This window comes from Trachinotus anak, unplaced genomic scaffold (genome assembly GCF_046630095.1).
Source record: "Trachinotus anak isolate AG129_WGS33_773 ecotype Australia unplaced genomic scaffold, CSIRO_AGI_Tana_v1 ptg000028l, whole genome shotgun sequence".
NCBI classification, from domain to species: domain Eukaryota; kingdom Metazoa; phylum Chordata; class Actinopteri; order Carangiformes; family Carangidae; genus Trachinotus; species Trachinotus anak.
In genome coordinates this window covers 13,515,872-13,536,089 of record NW_027273879.1, presented here as the reverse complement: position 1 = coordinate 13,536,089, position 20,218 = coordinate 13,515,872, and the positions used below count along the sequence as shown (strand labels likewise).

The following is a 20,218-nucleotide window of genomic DNA, read 5'->3' as shown; positions in this document are numbered from 1 at the left end:
GACATAAATTAGTAAATTATGGCATAACGACAACTGCCATCTGTGTAGCATCCTACAGCCATGGCACATCCATTATAGGTAGATGCATGTATGAGCATGGGTAGTGCACATGGGAACAGTTGCATAATCTAACACATTCGTATCTAATTCAATCAAGTCCCAGTGGAGAGTTACTGTTAATGGCAAGAACATATATTTAGCTAAAGCCCAGTTTTTCATAAGCATATGTATATGTCACCTCCCCATTAGTGGTATAGGTCACTTACAATTACTGTTTAAGAAATGATACTAACATTTTTAGACCATATTGGCTCATACATATTATTTGTACCTGGTTTGAAAAGTGCTGAACAAACAGTCACAGCCCGTGTCCATCTGAAACTTTGCCCTTGAAAAGTTTTCCATTCCCCATCTCTAGGTCAGCTGACTTTCTTTTATTAGCACTTCATTAAAATTCATTAATTGCTTCCTTTCTCCTGGGCGCAGCCAGAATCAAAAACTGGAGCTGTCAAAAATTAGAGCAAGAGCAACTCTCCTGTGCTCCAGATACACAACCTGTGATGCCATGCTGCTGCAAACACGTCCACGCCCACCCATCTGTGTTCAAAAGACAACAAGCACACAGAGGACACCAGAGCGACTTAAAGAAGTAGACGTAAATTTTATTTACTTGTTCTGTACATAAAGGGTCAATACCAGCACAGGTGTTAACCATGGGAAATATTAACACATGTAAATGGTATAAGAAAATAAAAGGCACAATTTTCAATTCTTAAGTAAAAGACAGGCTTTCCTAGAGTATGAGAAGAGAGCACAGTAATACTGTTAATGCCAATACAAAAACAACTCAGAAGCACAAGAAAAGCGAGTTCACCTCAAGAAAGGAGCTAACCAGGGCGTATTGCTTAATTAGTAGATTTCAATATGTTTTATGTGGAAAACCTACACTGGTTTGTTCACACAGACCAGGAGGGGGAAAAATAAGAGAAACCTTAATAAATGACATAAAGCAGCATTTGGCCGGGTAGAACCATCTCCCCGGCCAAGAGGTCATGCACAGAGGCAACCAGCAGGCATTTTTCCCTTTTGTAAATGTCACCTTAGGTACTTTTGTTTATTAACATCACTCATTTCAACAAAAATGCTTGATTTAATAGCTGACTACAAACCGACAAAAAAAACAAACAAAAAACAAACAAAAAAAAAACCCCAAAGTTGGGATACAACTAAAAGCTGCACAATATTACTCTGAACGTCTGAGCGTTGATTTGAACAGGGAGCCCTAGGAGGGGAAACAAGTGAGCGAAATAGTTCTTTTTTGTTGTTTTTTTGTTGTTTTTTTTTTTTTCTACAGCAGAAATCTGGGGGTCAGCACTGTTTGCACAACTGTTTAATACTCGGCTCCTACTCATCAAACAGAATTGGTTGCAGCACAGTATGAACAAAGATGCTTTCCACTACTCCCATAGTCTGTTTGCATAAAAAGAGTCAAAAATTGTGCACAGACCGAATAAAGCAGGTCGGATTCCTAAATTGACAGGAGTAACGTCACATTAAAAACATAAGGTTAGAGAGGGGATTGCATGCACTACAAGATGCATTATCTTACTCTCTGAAGAAGGCATTAATGGGATCTCATTGGCTTGCTAAGACATTTCCTCCTTCCCTGACCTACGCCACTGAAAGCAGAGCTTCTCACCTCAGTGGAAAGCCTTTAGTCCGAGTGCCCACCCTGCGATTTTAGCTAGCCTTCTAGTCAGATGCTCATGGGAAGTGCTGGCCAGGGCTACTGCCGTTGCCATGTGACTTTTGGGAACCTGTTTGAAGCTTGGCACTCCTATGCAAAAAGTTGAAATATATCGTCTAGTGCTTGGTGCAGTTGGCACTAAAAACCTGCTAATCTCTAAGCGATGTCTTTTTAGTTCAAAAGAATGAGAATGACAGTGAAGAGAGGTACCAAGTGGACATGCAAAATTACCCCTCTACCATACATCTTCTCCACGTCTCCAAAAAAATAAAAGAAATGTACACATAAAACCTTTGATCATGTGGCACAAATAAGAAAAAAAAAGAAATCACATATGGCCGTGTCATGTCTTAAGATAAATAAGTCTCGTCAGCCAGACTTGTGCCAGGTTGGATGGGATTATGGGATCTAAAATGTCCAGTTGCAACCAAGATCACAGGCCCATCTCTTCTGTGTTGTCCTGTCTCCAGTCACACATCACATGCACATCAAGAACCGTCAACCTGAATACCTCATGGCCAATAAGTGTGTGTACATGCGTGTGTGATGGTTAAGGTACAACAGTGACTTGATTGTTGAAGAAATGACATTTGACTGGCTGGTTAACTCCTCATAGCCTCAGTGCTCTCCCAAGTCCATAGGGACATTGCTTTTCCCTACTTCGTACAAATATCCTCACATCAACAAAACAAACGCACACCAACACTTTCTAAAGTCCCCAAGACTTCAAACCTAACAAATATTCAGAGAAATCAAATAAAACAGACATGTTGTCATGTAATGTGGTAAATATCTATTGTGAACAAACACCCACACACATGCACTTATACATACATACATACATACATACATACATACATACATACATTCATACACACACATGTGCACACACTCACACACTCACACACTGATGCCCAGTGATCTGGAAATGAAAAGGACACTAATGCAAAGACACTGCCCAGCCTGGAACCAAGACATGGGAAAGGGAACTGGGAGAAGTGGGGTCAGGTTTTAGTTTGGATCCGATGTCCAAAGCTGTAAACAGTCAGAAAGCCTTGCAACGGTTGGCAACAACAGAGGGGTCGCTATCATGGTACAGCCCCAAGCAGGCAAGCACGTAACCATGGTGACACTGGCGGGAAAAGGTGGAGACAGCCAGCAGATTCGGGTACACGTTGGTACTGGCAAGAGGCTCCAGTTGAAGGTCAGTCACTCTCATCCGGATTCTGGGGGTCTATGATTTTGACATGGGTGAATGGAAAGAGACCCCGTCGTCCGTTCACCTCTCCTTCCCACTGACCACTGATGTTCATCCGTGTAACCTTGACGATATCACCGACCTGAGAAAAAAAGGACAAGAGGCTGAGTTACAGGAGGAGCAGGGCCAGTTTGTCGTAAATCTGAGTAAGTTCTTAAATAACATATATTCCACTCATGGCTTTCAGTAGGATGTACTGTATGCATGTTAGACGCATAAAAATATTTCTAATTTTATTCATATGGTTACAAGATATTTTACTGGATGAGAAATTAAAAAAAATTAAGTTTATCACGACCACCATGACATCACAACATTTAAGGGCATTTAATTGAAGCACCTCACAGTGCATGAGTGCATACACGTTTTGTTAAGGTAGCCAGGATGTGAACTCAGCCAGTCCATTGAAACCACCATTCAAGTATCACCATTTCTATCAAAGATAAGCATGTGAGTCCACTAGACCATTTTCTAAGGCACAATCAATGGACTAAAGAAGTTACATAATAACTCAACAGTGGATCATAGTTAGTAAGTGTTGTAAAATGTAAAAAGTCAAAGAGTTAATTTGAATTTCAAGCTGGTGATTAACTGCTGCACCAGACTCAGTTGCTAAGAGTCAACATTTTTCATTGCCTGAGGAGGTAAGAAAATACACTTTGTACATGGCCAATGTTTATTTTAAAACCTGCTCCAAACAACGCCAGCAATGCACATGTGAGATCCAAACAACATCCAGTGCAGCTGATTTATTATACACACTTTTTTAAGAACAAAATTTCTCCATATGCGCATTACAGTGTGGTTTAAACAGATGACAGAGGAGCACAGAGCTGTCGCTCAGATTGGTTTGTGACACTGAATGTGACCCCAATCTGTTAAAGCCATATGTTCTTTATCGGGATTAGAAGGGAAAGTCTCTATCATGAAAATCATGATTGAAATGTGAATGTGAGGGCACCATTTGTCCCTTTAACTTCAGCATGAGGCTTCAAGGACATCCAGTCCTAGACATCATCTGTAACAGTAATCCTTTACGCCACTCTGGAATGACAAGAATGCTACTTAGTCATAAAAGCTTCTGTGAAATGCGTATGTCAAAGGATTATAAAAAGGACTTCTACTGATTCAACCTTTTAAGAGAATATTTATTATCATTTGTTTTAAATAAAAGTCTTAAAAAGTGGAAAAATAGGCCCTTGCAATTTTCAACTTAAATTTTCCATGAGGTAAAAAAAAAAAATAAACAGAATTAGTATTCATTATATTTAAAAGGATTAACAGACATTTATCTTCATTCAGAAAAAGGTTTGTCGTCATGCAATGCAGACTTGTCAACCTTATGACTGTGTAAAACCTCAGAATGAAGTATTATAAAAGCAGAAACAAAAAGCGACTAGTATTGTGAAATAAAAATGAACAAAAAATAGCCTAAATATCAAACTCTAAAATAAAGAGGCCATAACCTGATTTAATTTGTTGGGGACTGCCTGTCTCTGAGGTAAATAAATAATGACTCAGAGCTTCTGCTTCTTGAACCCCAGAGGGCCCAAAATAGCCACAGTACAACAACCAAAGGGTTTTTTTTTGCTTTAAGCCATGAACTATTATGAGCCAAAGGCAGACACAAATAGAAGAGACAAGATGGGACGTGGTAAGGTATGCGTTTCCAGTGCAAAGCGAGTTTTAGAAGAGTTAATCAAAAATACCACAGGAAATACTAGGTTTCAGCTAGTTTTTTTTTTTTCCAGTGAGGCTTTCTAGGGTTTCTGGTGGCTTTCTTCTCTCAGTTAAAGTAGTTACTTGAATCAGTATTACAGTTGTGCAGTTACTAAAACTTCTGGATTATGTGCTTAATCTGCAAACAATCTATTTAGGTACTCTTCATTTAGCATTTCCAAAACTTTCACATTTCAATAGAACTAAATATTGAAAGTGCTTGTCTGTAAGATTAGTAAAAACATTTAAAAGTAATAGTGCATTCACATGTGGAATTGTTGCAGACAAACAATGGACATTGTACATGAAAACAGATGTGACTGAGTAAGAGTTTGTCCTCAGCACTTAGACTGGGGTTGAAGTAAAGGGAAGTAAGGAACAAAGACATCCCAGAAGAGTAGTAATTGTACCTGTAATACACTTAGTGCATGAAAAACAGTACAGATGTCTGTATTACCCATTTGCTAGTCTTCAGGGGAATATAAACACACCCCACAAGCACAGACAACGGCATCTTTATCTCTTAATTGCAGCAAATAAAAATAAAAAGTCAAGCAAAAGGATTCATTAATCTAAACCAAGCTTCTGTGGCATCAGCTTCTGCTCTGATCATGTTTGAGCTGCACACCAAGTATAACAGCCTGCTTCACTCTTACCGGAGAGAGACATGGTTCACAATTTCTGGTAATTCCTAAAAATCCATTTGTTGACAACAACATCAACTGAACTAAGTTGAACCAAAGAAACACACAACAAGTCTGAAGGTTATGATGCACAAAACCAAACTGCATCATACTGAACAGTCAGCCCTGACAAATGGGACAATTTGTATGAGCCGAGAGAACAACTACAAATTAGATCAAAGACAACAAAGAGCCACATCTAGACAACCATCTTAGTCAGTCCTACCAGTATCTTCACACTGATTTTGCATGTTTTTCTTAAGAAAATACTTGGGGTTCAAAACTTAATACAAATAAAGATCAATCCCTCTATGTCAACAATGTGCAAGGAAATTTTTACATCACACTTTTCCTTTTGATTCTTCCGACTGTCTTGTTTTGTGTCTTGACAAGACAGCATCAGTCCAGAGCTGTTGCAACACCACATATATAATCGCAGGATTAGCAAAATGTTGAAGTTCAGATACAGTTTTCACAACAGCGGCACATTTGAGGTGTGGTGATGTGGGTCTGAAAATGCTGCTGAAAAAGAGGCAGCGTGACTCACTTATAATCTCACAGCAGCTCTGCTGTAGCTGTAATCACTATCAGCGTGGACATCTTCAGTTCCATTCAGCATTTTGCTCTCATGTTAAGAAATGGTTCTAGCAGAGTACAATGTGCATTTTGGCAGCTGGCTAATCCAGGGTGTAAAAGCGAAAAATAAAGAAAGATTCTAAATTGTCTTAATACAGGCACCACTGATTCAATACAAAATATCTGAATCAGTTCAAACACACATCTTCCAGACCAGCTTGGGACACAATCAAGATTAACACACGGTGAACACGAGCACTGGCTGTGCTAATAATTCACGCATTACACATGTATGACATGAGTCTCCTCAACACACATTTAACTTGTGTTTGAACCATTCACCCAGTATGAGTCTGTAGTCTCCAATCAGCAACCACAGCCCCATACACTTCACTGCTATACTGTGTGATCAGAGAGTAACGAGTGCTAAATAAAGTTTACTTTCAGTTTCTGCTCTCACATCACTTTGCTTGATGGTTCGCGTGCCTCCCTCTCTCTCTGTCTCTCTTCGTGGATTTGGTTAAATCAACAATTAATTATTATTTGTATTAAATGGAAGGCTTCATCTCTACTCATTTCAACTCTCAACAAAAGAGGAGGGTGAAGACACTGGCTGGCTGACATGTCGTATTGAACCATTCAACTTGCATCAGTGTCAGTCTGAATGAGGTATTAGGCATCTCCTGACTGAAATGTTGTTATCAGTGGTCAACTGTTAAAAAGGGACATGAGGGAGAGAGCAGAGAAGACAGGACTAATGCTGTTAGATGAAGCTATCTAACCTTTAGCAAGAATACCATTCACCAGGTTTGCTCATGTTCCAAATTTACACCCTCATTTCTGTACAAGAGCCACAGTGACAAGTGTATCCCTGTGCCCAGCTGTAGCGGCCTAGATTACTTCCTACATCCACTGACGCACTCTGATGTCAGTGAATGGCGGCGGAGGTAAGCTAAGATACCTTTCATTTTCATCTCTCCCCTGAGGGCATCACTACAGCTCAGTCTGCTATCAGAGCAAAGCCTTTTGGAGACCCACTATAAATGTTAAGTGCACACTGAGCGTCACAGTCACATGCTTCAACATGTTACCACAGTCAAAGCAGATTTGTATTGGCCAAATTGCACTGCTGAGAAATGCAACACAGCTGTGAAATGCAACAGTGCAGCTGCCAGATTAGCAGCTAGCTGGCTAGGAGGAAGATTGAGCCTGAGCCACAGTGAGCTGGAGACATACAGTAGAAGTGGGGCTCAAACTGCCCATCGGTGGAATTAAAGTGTGTCGTGAGCAGTTACTGCACTGAAGCCGTGTTGCCCCTCATGTCCCTCAATCAGAAGCCAGAGGATCAGTGTGGCTGGGAGTCATTCATTTACAAATAGCACCTCACCTCCACAACATCAGCATGTAGCACAATGCCAGTGCTCAGGGCAACAACTTCAAGTCAACCAGAGGTCAACTTTAAGCAAATTCACATGAACCACCTGCAAAAAGGGTATGTTTTTTCCCTATAAAAATCATGCAATATGCTTAAATAAATTAGGTTAACTAAAGTTAGGTAATTGAAAAGTTAACTCGGGTGATATAGAAAATATTGAGTACAGCCATACTATCTAGGCACCGCTTCACACCCCACACCCCTGACATCATAAGGCGACAAGCGACCAGAGCTGCTGCTGTAGCAAGAGCATTGACTTACATGTTAGAGGTTTGGAGAAGCACCACAAGTTATCTTAAGACATCTTCACACATAGAACCACCAAGACTGCTGTGGTAATTCTGTATGCAGCACTAGTGTTTTCCCTTATTGTCACTACTTGCTACTAACTACTGCAATGTCAATGCAGAACACAGTTAAACATTACAAGAAATTATGCAGTACTAGAAATATGCTGCTCTAGGTGATAAAGGGAAAATTTCTACCCTCCAATTTTTTTTACTTTAATGAATTTCTAATGTGTTCTTTGGGTGCTGTCCAAATTTGAGACATTTCCAGAAAATAGAAAAATTACAGACTGAAAATTAAGAACTATAAAATAATTATTTTCCCCAATTATCTCAGATTGGTTTGCTTTGTTCATAAAAAAGCATATTGCATAAGACTGTCAACATGGTTTACATGCTTGACCTGGGAATCCTACAGCCACTCCCACTGGAGATGTCTACACTGCAACATTCTGCAATGTTTTGAATTTAAAAAAAAAAGAAAACTGTATTGAATTACACATAATTCAAAGTTTAGGCAAAGCTGAGTGTCTTATTTAAAACAAAGCAATTGGAAACAGCTTTATTTTGAATATTTTGGTATACATGTTGAATGAGAATGAGGTCGTGTAGCTTTAAGCTGGGTAGACTGCTACAAGTTATGTCTCAGGTACTTACTAGGCATGGAGATTTACTGCATAATGATGCACTACAATCAAGAAACACCACTTCATAAAGACCAAGTGGTTCAATGTTGACTAAAATATATCATCTCTAACAAATTAAACAATTTGTTAAAGCATATGTTTGATATGCTATGGTATATGATATGTTTGAAGTGTGGCGCCCAAGACAGGCAAGGAGGAAGAGAGGAGATAGAGAGAACAGACAAACGGCACATTTTTAGATTAAATCCATTTTACAATACCTCTAGAGCAAGAGCCGTTTTGTCATAGGCGCATGGCACTCGTCTCTGAATGGCTTTTGCCATGACTGGGCCATTCTGCATGGACGGTAAAGGGTTGATAACTGCTCCAGGTGTGCCTGGGGGCAATGGTGAAGGTGTCTGGGGCTGAGCATAGGCGTGGACGAGGGCGTGGGAAGGCTCGGGGATCCCATAGCTGTTGGAGTTACGAGATCCATGAGAAGGCTGGCCAGAGTGGGGTGCAGGTCGTACCACTTTCTCTACGTAGGGAACGGGGATCATCCCGACACGCCCCTCTTTACTCTTGGCGCTCCACCACTGCTCCTCTGGCTTCTCTAGGATGATAAGGATCTCCCCCTTCTTGAAGGGAAGGTCCTCTGCATCGCTGCCAGTGAAGTCGTACAGAGTCCGCACATACTCCAGGTTCTCCTCTGGGCCACCCATGGGCTGGATGGGACCACTCACTGTGCTTGGGTACCTTGGGGGATCACAATAATAAGGCACAGGAAAGAGATATAATGTGGGTACCACATAACAAAAAACAATAACTGCAGGAAAACAGAGGGACTCGCATTATGTACTCAGTGACAGGTTTCCTTAAAGCATCACACATTTTTTGTTGAATTGTGTTCAATAAAAGCTGATGTTAGGTGAAAGGGGCCATTTTACATTTGTGCAAATCTGCACACTTGCATGGAAGTTTACGAATGTAGTGTATACAAAGCGGGTTACAAAAAGTCTTAAATAAGAGCAATCTTAATATCCTTTATTCCCAATGTCTTAGAGCAAGATATTAAAAAATGACACATGCAGAAGGATATAAACACACTGCAACATGCACCATTAGTGCTGAAGATCAACAGTAATATCTGGTTAAAGTCATGGCTGCACAGAAGCAAACATTCGCTAATAGATTACATCAACTTACAAACCACAGACTTTACCAGCATCTTGGCTCGTGATTGTTTATGTTTCCAACTTGTTGTCTTTGGGCACCACAACGCCTCAATGAAAATAGTAAACTGGCAGTGTGATTGCATCGGTGTGTCCTACAGTTTCAAATCTGGCAAACTGCACGGTTCAAGGAATGACTGCAGGGTACCGCAGCCTTACTGAAAGTGGGTTACTTCTGGTAAAAACAGACAGGCCTGGTTAACTTAGATCACAGGCTTAAATTGCGTGGTATTTTCCTCCTGGTGTGTATTTCCTGTCATCTACAGGCGTGTTGGTTAGTGCAGGGGTACTGGGTGGCTTCCCTACCTGGGTGCTGGCTCTATCAGAGTGGTCGTGTCCAGGTAGTGGATTTTGTAGAACTCCAGGAGAGCAGGGAGGTGCTCGAACTCTTGGTCGCCTATCTTAAACCTCTTGCTGGGCAAGGAGTTGATTATATAGTGAGACACTTTGGAGTTTTCAGACACTGACAGGACGTAGTCACCGGGGCAGGTCGACGAGTCTCGAACAAGAAACATGCCATGTCTCTGTCCTTGTAATCTATTCTGTGCCTCCTGTCGTGACACCGGTCCAAAATACCAGGCGGACCGATCAGACGAATCAAACCGTGCAGACATTTCTATTCAAAAATAAGTTAGTATCAGCCTACAAATAAGAAAAAAAAAATTACAAAACAGGCTAGACAATAAGTTAAAACGTGTACGCGTATTGGAATTGGCCAATCACAGCAAATTGGAGGATTTGGAAGATGCAGGGGCAGGGCATCCGTCGCCCTGTGAGGTTTTCGAGTGATTTCTGCACAAACGCCGCAGGCTCCCGAGACCTCTTATTAAAGACAACAACAAAAAAAAAAAAAACAACAAAACAACCTGACGTTTTTCAGAGACAGGCTGCGACTGGCTTGATCCAACTTTGGAGCATAATGTGGTTCCTGTGCTCAGCAGTCAATGGCTGGGTGATTGTTTGAGCAGCCAAAATAGGGAGAAAAAAAAAAAACTTACAACAAACATCGACGGAGGCCCAAGCAACAAATGATCAATGAAGCTTCCCCTTTTCGTTCCGCCTTCCGAGAAAACGCCAGGCTTCTCTTCTAATAATTTATCTCCTCCACTCAGTGTCAGTTGTGAGAACGGAAAAGGTGGCCTCAGTTTTTTTTTTTTTTTTTTTACATCTGATAAATCCTCATGTCTGCAAAAGGTTACCAGCCGCCGCGGGGTCGGAAACGAAATGATAACTCGTTATCTCCTGGATCTCACGGTAAGGCACACGTCATGGAAATGCGTTTTTTGAATCCCCTTTTCTCGAGTCAGAGCAGACTTTAGAGGCAGCACAGCAAAAAAAAAAAAAAAAAAAAAAAAAAAAAAATGGCGGCCCGCAACACGTCTTCACGCAAAAAAAAAAAAACTGTTTTACGGCAGCGGCTCGTCTCCTGCGCGTGCACATCTCAGGAGCCCGAACGTGACACTGAGGCTCCCGCGTGCGTTCCCGGCGGCTCGCGAGGGATCCCGGTGCTCGAACGGTTCTATTGTTTTTCTACTTTCCCTCGTTCCTGCTCGTCCCCCCCTCACCCGGGCCGCCAGAAGTGCGAGTACGAGACCGAAAAATGGCGACGAGAGGGCAGGTCCCGCTCTCTATCTGCACGTCACTGACGGGGGGGGAGGAAGGGGGTGGGCGGGTGACGAGGACACGGACAGCCCGCCCCCCCCCCCCCCTTCAACCTCCGTTGCAGAGACCGAGGTGTCAATCATGTTTCCGTGACACAGCCCGGAGAACATTTTGCGTGGCCAAACGATAAAACAGCGACGTCAAATCAAAATGCGCTACAGACCGATTTAGCACAGCCCGACCGTGTGTTGTGTGTTTTTTTTTCTGTGCAGTCCTTTTTTTTTTTTTTTTTTTTTTTTTAAATCGTTTCTTTGAAGAAATGCAGGCTCCAACTGCTACTTTGAAATGTGCCATGCATGTGGGTTGACTTACTTAATTTACTTCTTGTAAAACCACCATTGTTATGATAGAATTCACATAAAAGATGGACAAATCTCAAATTATCTTGTGGCTACATCCACCCCACCAGAATAAGTGACTGGGATGAGGGAGTGAATGAGTCAAAGCAGACTTAATTGTTATATTTGATGACAGTTACACACCAGCCTCTGATAACTCAAATCATATCAGATGGGTTCCTTTTCTTTTCGGACACAGGAACATGTTCTAAGTTCTTCTATTACACAGTATTCCTGTAGTAAACAGCGGCTGTATGCAAAGCTTGGATGTTTAAACTAGGCCTACATATTACAGTATATTTGCTCGGTCAAGAGCTATTTAGTGCCACCAGTAAAAAGTTTTTACATATTTCCCTATTTTCATTTCCTGTTGCTCTCCAACTTCCCCTGCATTCAATCTCATAATAAGTATTATCTGGCACAGGACTGTGACACATCGATTTGGAGCTCCCCAACCTCCCCAACCCACAACACAATATGCTGAAAGGGAGAGTGTGAATTTAAATGCAGAGAACAGTTTCTCCAAAGGAGCCTAAATAAAGGGTAATACAAACAAAAGATTGCGTCAGACAACACTGACCGCCATGACAAGCCGTTCAGTGTGGTGGATAAACGTCTGCTGATTGATGACAGTAAGATACATAAAGCGGTAGTTCTGTTTCTCTGGTTATTGAAGTTGTCAGTGACCCTGCCTCATGAGGCTGCAGCTGGCACAGAGCAGCTCTCATCACTGCAACACTGTCTGAATTTTAATAGATTTGCACCCACTGGGTCTTACTGGCTAATGCCTGCCAATTCCCACATTTCCACAAAGACGCAGTGATGCAACAAATTGGGAAGAAAAATAAATAAATAAATAACTGAGCTTCCTCCTCCTCACAAGTATGAGTAAAAAAATACTGATATTTATAGACACACACTGTTTGGCTCTGTGCATTTTCACAAGGCTATTTAACCATACAGTTGGTTTAATCCTTTGTTTTAACCATATATTCTGATTTAGTTAACAAAAAATGATGACAACCACTCGTTAAGATGGATTTTTTTATATGGATACGTAGATAATCTCGTTTTTGTCACTACACAACATGCACACATTTACAGTAGGAAATAAATCAATAAAGCTTATATCTTTGAGGTTGGACATAGGGCCAAGGTAAGTTATGGCATACCTCTGTGTGACTGCTGACAAACATCTGAAGGCTTTGCCTGAGTTGATGTTTCTTCAGAAACACCTCCATCTAGTGGGTGCATGCAAATCAAAATTGTCCATATAACACTGACGTTTGTTAGACTGTTTCGACTGTTGTAGGCAGATTTAATGTTACATACATTTACAAACACAGGAGCTGTCAAGTGCAACTGTGGCCTTGAGCACATCTGCCTAAACACAAAAGCATACAAGGACACCTCGACAGCTCCTGCCAATAGACATATGCTTATCTAGTGACTCTTCCTCTGATTTCAAAGACACTTCTTGGAGCAAAATCTGTGCCCCTCAGGCACAGGAATGGTTTTCTAACCATTACCCTCTGGCTATCACTGTGGAGAATGTCTCTTATGGGCTGGGCTATATGAGGGAACTGCATTGTGATAGGTTCAAATCACCAAGAGAAAAACACATGACCACTCAGGAAATGCAATGATGTCTGCACACAATCTGAGCAAAAAAACATTTTGTTGGCTCAATATTATACAGCAATGGTAAAGGGTTTTTCAATTTGTTTTTTAACCGTTATTTATGTATGCCTTTATAAATTTGTCTATTAAAACATCTAAATTAACAAAGTTCTTAATAAGTGTTTGTCAGAAATGATCTTATATAGATTCCTGAGTGAAAATAAATGGTCACAAAAAAAGAAAAGGCAGATGCCACCTTCCTTCTATAGGTCTAGGTTATGGGAGCCAACATCTTGTGGAGACTTGATGATGTGGATTTGTAGAATACATGGAAGTTGAGCTTTGAACTGAGTGTTGAGTGGTCATTTTCAGCCTGCTGGGTGAGCCATCCCCTTCATGTATTGTCGCTGAGACTGATAGTAAAGTCAGTTATTGCAGGGGATGTTGCAAGAAAAGTGTAGACGTCATTTCAGCAGATCGCAGACAATGCGCAGATGAGTATAGAGGAGCTGACACTGAGAGGTGCAGTTCAGGATTTTCTGTGGAATCTTCCTGAGAAGTGAATTCAGTAACGTCCATCTCAGTAATTCTATTTGCCTCAAATATCCAGCACAAGCGCCAGTTACATCAGAGCCCATGTGCTATGTTGGCCAAGATGAAGACTCTGGATTACTGTATAATCATATGATTACAGTACGAAAAGACATTTCCTCTTAAAGGTTCTAGAGGTGGAGTACGCTAAACCAGGTTCATTCCAGGAACTGTCTGCCCCGCCTGGCTGCATGCAGTTCTTAACCTGCCCTATGCTGTTGCACAACTACATGCTGTGTTTTGGTTCATGTTACGAGGCCAGGTGCTTTTAAATTTGTTGAGTTTCACAAGACTGTGCAGCATTGCTGAGGGAACTGAATTCCTTGCAACACGGAATGGCTGGTAATTTATTCACTGATTTTATTCATGTTTTTATTTATTAACAGCTGTGCAACTAAATCTTGAACCTGTTGACATATTTATGAAGCAAAGAAATTTCTAAAAACTGCTGAAACACAATTATGATTTCATGATCATGCCATTGCTTATTGCAGATAAGCAACTATAACTTTGTTTGAGATTTGAATTGTAGACTTTCCCTCTGTGGAATTATAAGAATATTGTTTAGGCTATAGCACGCATGAGAATTCATTAGAGGTTAAAGAACTGAGACACAACCAAGCAAAGTTTCACTCCTTCCTCATAGTTCATTCCCTTATGTCTTGTGATTAGTTTTTAAATAACCACTTCCTCATAGTTTTAGCTAAAACTCCACAAACCACAAGTTTAAACTGTACATTCTCTGCAGCACATGAAGTCTCAAACCAGTCTAATGTTCCATTTCCACACACAGTATATAACATTTTAGGAGATTTTGTCACTAATTTAATAAGTTTTGTGGCATTCAGGTAAGCCACTATTCAATTTTATTCAGACTTTGTATTGTATATATATAGATATATATATATATAGATAACAGAACCAACCGATTCAGAGTCTGGAAAGGCCCCTGCAAAAACAAAGAGAATTTGGGAAATGTGACTTATGAGTCATAAAAATGACTCATAAACCATATAAGTAGGATCAAAATTGCCTGTTCATTAAACACGCACTTCTCTGGTCCTTAGTGACATCATACAAATTTTTTGCAATAAAACACAAACCAGCACTGACAATTATCTTTAGGCAGGGTATTGCTCATTTTGTGTCATGTGTAGCATCTCATACATCAAACAGTAAATAGTGCACATCATTGTTTGCTAAAAGAAAAACATGAAAAAAGAACTGTGCTGTTTTATGTTAAGAGAATTTATTTTTGTTTTGAGTTTAGTGTTAATCTTGCTCAGTTGTACTGTAAGTGGATGGTAACGCTTGGCCAGTCAAGGCTTGACACTCCCACATACAGTGTTGACCTATACAAAAAGTGCCTGAGAAATAAGCCTGGTAGTTTCTTGGTGTCTCATTAATTGCACATGCTTTTAGAGGCTTTACTTTGGTTGTTTGCAGAGACAAAGGCTTTTAATACTTATCTGTTTTAAAAGTGACATGGAATCAGTTTTACATAGTTACATGGAATACAATAATTCTGCCATGATTTTAGCAGAATTACAAGTGTCCAGTGAAAACCCACTGAAACTGACTCAATTCACTGTGCAGTGGTTAAATTGAGCAGCCAGTGTGAAGAGTGTGAAGAGATGTTGCCCTTTAACAGTTGTCCTAAAATGCAATGTTGGTAAAAATGAATAAATAAATACATTTATCATCTCTCATACAAAGCTAGATTTCAGACTTTCTTTCCCCTCTTTATGTGTGCAGAATATAAAGCTTTCAGGTCTATAGAGACCTGGCCCTCATGAGTACATTTCTGTACCCATAATAGTCACCTTTTAAAAACCATCAAATCATTGGACATAAATACTTAAAATGTATATTGATTACTGAGGATTCATTCCATAGAATACATTCAGATTTTGGGACTAAGTTTATGGAAGAATCATGAAAACCCCACTTCTGAGGTGGGTGTAGCTGATGCTGCCGCGGTAGTTTTGATCTTGTCACTGCATTGTCCTTTTGAGACGGTCTCTCTGCACAGCACGAGTCCTCCTCTGTCTTTCTGCGATGGTTGAGCTGAGGCTCTGCTTGAGGGCTGGGAGGACAACGCCAGACTGAGAGGGTGCTGACCTGGGAAAGGACGCATACTGTATGTGAACTTAACTGAGGGCTGCTCTTGGATGTGAATGGCATCTTGAAATTCCTCCATACTGGTTAGAAGTGGCAGTAAAAGCAGAATGATGGAGATTTGAGCAATCGATTGAAGGCAAAGGAATAAAAAACACATTCCATAAAAAAGTTTCGTAGGGAGAGACAGATGTACGTACATTTTTTCTGGATATGTTTGAAGACCAAGTTTTGGAAATTTCTTCTCCTCAAAAGATTTGCTGAAAAGTACAAAAAGATAAACTCTTATCACAACTGTGCAGGTTTTTCAAAGGATACTCTATGTTGGTGATAATGAAAATGATAATGCTCTATCACTTTACCGAGTACCATCAACAAGGTAGGCCTTGGTCAGAATGTAGTTTTCCGGGGTAATTTTTTTGCTCAAAACAATATCTCTCAGCAATGCCTTCACACGTATTATCTAAGTGAAACAGAGTTTTTGAAATATTTCCACAGAAATGCTGCATTTTTAAACTGTGCAACACTGGAAAGTTTGATGGTGGGTACTTACTTCCTGTGACTGTAAACTGTTGGCGTTGTAGAGCTGCCGTATGATTACCTCACACTCCTGTAGTGTGGGAGTGCGTGGTGGATGGGAGTGACCACTAAGAATTCGTAGAGGCTGTAATGAAGTGATGAGGCCCCCCTTCACCTCTGGGCCATGGTCCTCTCTGGCAGATCCTAGAATTTCGCTACCCTCTCCAATGCTTCTCCCCAGTGGAGTGAGATCATATTAATGAAAATTTACATACAAACTGTTTTGGTTGTAAACACCTAGTTGCTATATATACAGCTAAAGATCGGGACTCAAACCCATTCACTGGCCTTGTTTGTATAGCAAGACCAAGATGTACAGTATGTCTCTTATGGAGTTGTTTAAGATCCTGCATTGTAATCCTGATCAACCTACCATCAGAGGTTCACTAAAAGGACACTTCTCAATTGTGTCTCAACATGTGGCTTGTACAGAAACATAATGTATATTTTGTACACATTACAAAATATGTATTAATTTTGTATACGATATAATTTCACATTTTCTTTATACTGCCAATATTGTCCAATGTTTGGATGGTAGCAAACCTAATGTGATTGTATGATTACCTGGCTGTGGGCTAACTTCACTTAAGTCAAATACAGTAGGGCTTATGCAGCAAACATTAAAAGCCTTGGATGAAAAGATCTGTTAGGGTGAATAATGTTGGTAATGTTATTTTTAAAATAAATATTTAATTTGCTTTAAGTGCTACAATATACTGTATTGTTCAGTATTGTACAGTATGTTTGAACTAAAATGTGTTTAATGTGTCTAAATTTTGTCTCATCTCAAGCACACGATGTCAGTATTTACATGATAATAATTTATTAAGGGAGCTATTTGTAAGTTTTGCTACTGCAACATAGCCAAGTAAACAGCTGTTAATGATAACATTGGCTATGTAGCAATAGTCAAACTTACAAATAGCTCCTTTAACCAACAGTGTGTTGCTATAACTTCATGTAGAGCTGGACTATTAAGAGATGAGATATTATCTGAAATTTAGTTTTTTATAAAATCATAATACGGCTTCAATTTTTCAGTTATGTTTTCCTTGTCTTCATAGCTTCATTAAAGTTAACTCACACAAATGTCTGAGCTCGTCTGCATCAGGCGAGTGACTAACAATTAATGCCTCTACCTGTTTTGTCATCATATCCAAGTTACTGATGAATCTTGTCTTGAATTTTTCTTTCTGTAAATATCTTCTGAAGAAAATATTACTACAATATTATCACACTATATCAGTGTTTGATAGGTAGGTGGGTGCAGTACTGAATAAGGACCAGATGTAGCTGGATGGAAATTCACCTTAATGCCTGGTCCTGTGAGGGTCGCGTGTCCTGCAGCGGCTCCTCCAGGTAGAGTCCGGTACGAGCTTCACTTCCCTGAGTGGGTGGTCTAACACCTCGTCGACTGTGTGTCGGTCCTAGAGGAAGGACAACACTGGTCAGACATTACTACTAAATGTACTAAATGTTATTTGACATACTGAATTACAGACAGTAACAACATGAACCTAGAACTTTTATTCTGGGGTTGCCTTTGAAGTGGGTTGGGTGACATAATGATTGTGTGCATTGTGTGCAAAAATCTGACAACTGAGAGATTTTGCCGTACTGTTATAGGTAGCCATCCATTTAATAGCTTTGATTGTATGAGGCAATTGCTGGCATACTCACAAACTTATAAACAGGATTGTTTTGTGGTAATATTGGATTTAGAGGATTAAAGGATTCAGAGGATTAGCCAAAAACATATATTCCCATATGGTTAGTTTATCTATAAACATCTTGTAGCCCAGCCCTGTAAGAACAGTGGCTGTACATAGCACGGTCAAACAAAAACAGCTGTGAATCTGGATTATATCTTACCTTTTCTACTTGACTTGGGAGGCTCCATTATCATCTTATACTGCAACTCTGCAACATCCATATTAAGAAAATTTTAGTGTATGATATAGGGAAGGATGTAGGGAGGCACTTAAGAGGCACAATCTTCCAACACAGTCCAAGCAAACAGCCCATGTGTCCATGGGGGCCTTTCTGCTGTGATGGTGCAAAGACAGATGACTGGGGAGTCTCCTGGTGGGTGGTGAGATGAAGTTATATGGAACAGCATGTGGCCTGTTCAATAATGTGACACTGGATCGGTGTCCACCTCCCACTGAGAAACCATCACAACCCTGGAGTTGCTATGCGACCACCGTACGGAGACTGAATGTCTCCCTTGTCAGCACCTTATCAGGCGACAGTCAGGTCTTTGTCACCAACTTGAATTCATTACATAAAGGTTGTGGGGACCACAACAGGTTATTGAGTTCACCCCTTGTAAATATCAGTTTGTTGCCCTTTTGGGCCATGTGTAAGTTGTTCATTAAATCACCAGTTCTTTGATGAACACCTTAACACAATTTTCCGTTAAAGGCCAAATCTAAGCACAATATTGAAAAGCATCTTAAAACTCAATTTCTTTGGCTTTTTCCATGTTATTATTATTGTGTCCTCCATTTTTTTTTTTTTTTGTTACTTTGTAACTACTGTACTGTACTGTGTACTGACTTGCTCTTTTGAGATTAGCATGCATTGCTAATTATGTGGCTAACAAAACAAAGCAGCATAAACCATACACAGACCAATAATTGAACTGTCAACACATATGAATCATTAATGATAATTACCCCAAATTGTTACATTACACTTTCAAGTGAACGCCTTCGATGAGACGATTAAAGTATTGATTCAAGAAAAGATGTAATAATCTTTTTCTCCCCCAACACTGTTTTCTTCACCTTTATTCTCCCGTCTGAGATACTCTATCTCTGCATGGAGCCTCTCAAGAGTTTCCTTGTGTTGTTGCTGCAGGAACTGGATATTCCTCTGCATTGATGCGACGCGGGGGTCCGTGTCGCTGTGGCCGGACAGCTCTGCTGCCCTCCCGCCTCCTCTGTCCGCTGCCGGGATAACAGGCAACGGCTGCGGTTGTTGCGCCGGTAAACGTCGTGGAGAGCAAGGCTTCCCGAGGCGCCCAACTCGGGTCCAGTGCGGTAAATGGCGCACCGGTGGGAGGTTGTTACTTGACATCGCTTTGATTCACGCTGCTAACGAACCATTCTAGCCTTTTTTGAACGGGGGCGACGACTGCTCCCCAACACTAACTAAGTTTGCAAACTAGCACCATTAGCTAACTGTGGTTTCTATTACCATTCCGCTGAGGTGAGGACGTGTTCATTTGCATTGTTATCCAATAACAGCCAGCTACCAAGTTAGCTTAAAATTGTTGCTTGTAAATAAGTAAAACAGCCTGAATCACCTTCGCACTCATTTGACATGCACTGTAGCCATGCACAACGTTGCCATGACAACTTCTAGCCTATCCTAGGCCCTGAGTTGAAGCGCTCAGGCAATCTACGTATAAGTCCCGCCTCCTCGGTTAGGATTGGCAGACACAACCTCCAATCAAAAGTCAGTAAGAATTTAAACATAACTGTTTGATTGGTGGAGCTAGTTGGGCGGTGCCCTGCCGCGGAAGCGCTGCCGGATATGCCAAAATAAAACTCTGGATTAATTAGAGTATCTGCAAAACAAAACATCACACGCTTCAGTCCAAAGAGGTAAGGTACAATGCTAGTTGTGATCAGATCCACCAAGAGGCCACAAAAATACTCACTTATTTTCATTATTGTATATCTGTTAATTGGCAATTAAAAAGGGCACTGAAATTAGTAGAAACCAGTGTCTTGTTTG

The 20,218-nt window shown here is 40.6% G+C and overlaps 2 protein-coding genes across 5 annotated transcripts; both read right to left on the bottom strand.

Annotated features, from left to right (window-relative positions):
* Nucleotides 1-641: 641 nt before the first annotated feature.
* Nucleotides 642-11,205, bottom strand: crkl (v-crk avian sarcoma virus CT10 oncogene homolog-like). Its single transcript, XM_071465688.1, has 3 exons — nucleotides 9,870-11,205; nucleotides 8,613-9,087; nucleotides 642-3,087 (listed from the first exon to the last, which is right to left on the bottom strand). The coding sequence occupies exons 1-3, from the start codon at nucleotides 10,175-10,177 to the stop codon at nucleotides 2,953-2,955; spliced, it is 918 nt and encodes a 305-aa protein (XP_071321789.1). The 5' UTR covers nucleotides 10,178-11,205; the 3' UTR covers nucleotides 642-2,952.
* Nucleotides 11,206-15,006: 3,801 nt separating this feature from the next.
* On the bottom strand, nucleotides 15,007-20,063 carry ccdc74b (coiled-coil domain containing 74B). Of its 4 annotated transcripts, none has more exons than XM_071465681.1 (7): nucleotides 19,264-20,063; nucleotides 18,347-18,394; nucleotides 17,784-17,901; nucleotides 16,446-16,641; nucleotides 16,262-16,355; nucleotides 16,093-16,152; nucleotides 15,007-15,975 (listed from the first exon to the last, which is right to left on the bottom strand). In XM_071465681.1, exons 1-7 carry the CDS (start codon nucleotides 19,553-19,555, stop codon nucleotides 15,611-15,613), a joined length of 1,173 nt encoding a protein of 390 aa, XP_071321782.1. In that variant the 5' UTR covers nucleotides 19,556-20,063; the 3' UTR covers nucleotides 15,007-15,610. The 4 variants fall into 4 exon arrangements, with proteins under 4 accessions (XP_071321782.1, XP_071321783.1, XP_071321784.1 ...); XM_071465682.1 differs by having other exon boundaries at nucleotides 16,255-16,355; nucleotides 19,264-20,050; XM_071465683.1 differs by having other exon boundaries at nucleotides 15,007-15,895; nucleotides 19,264-19,963.
* Nucleotides 20,064-20,218: the final 155 nt, after the last annotated feature.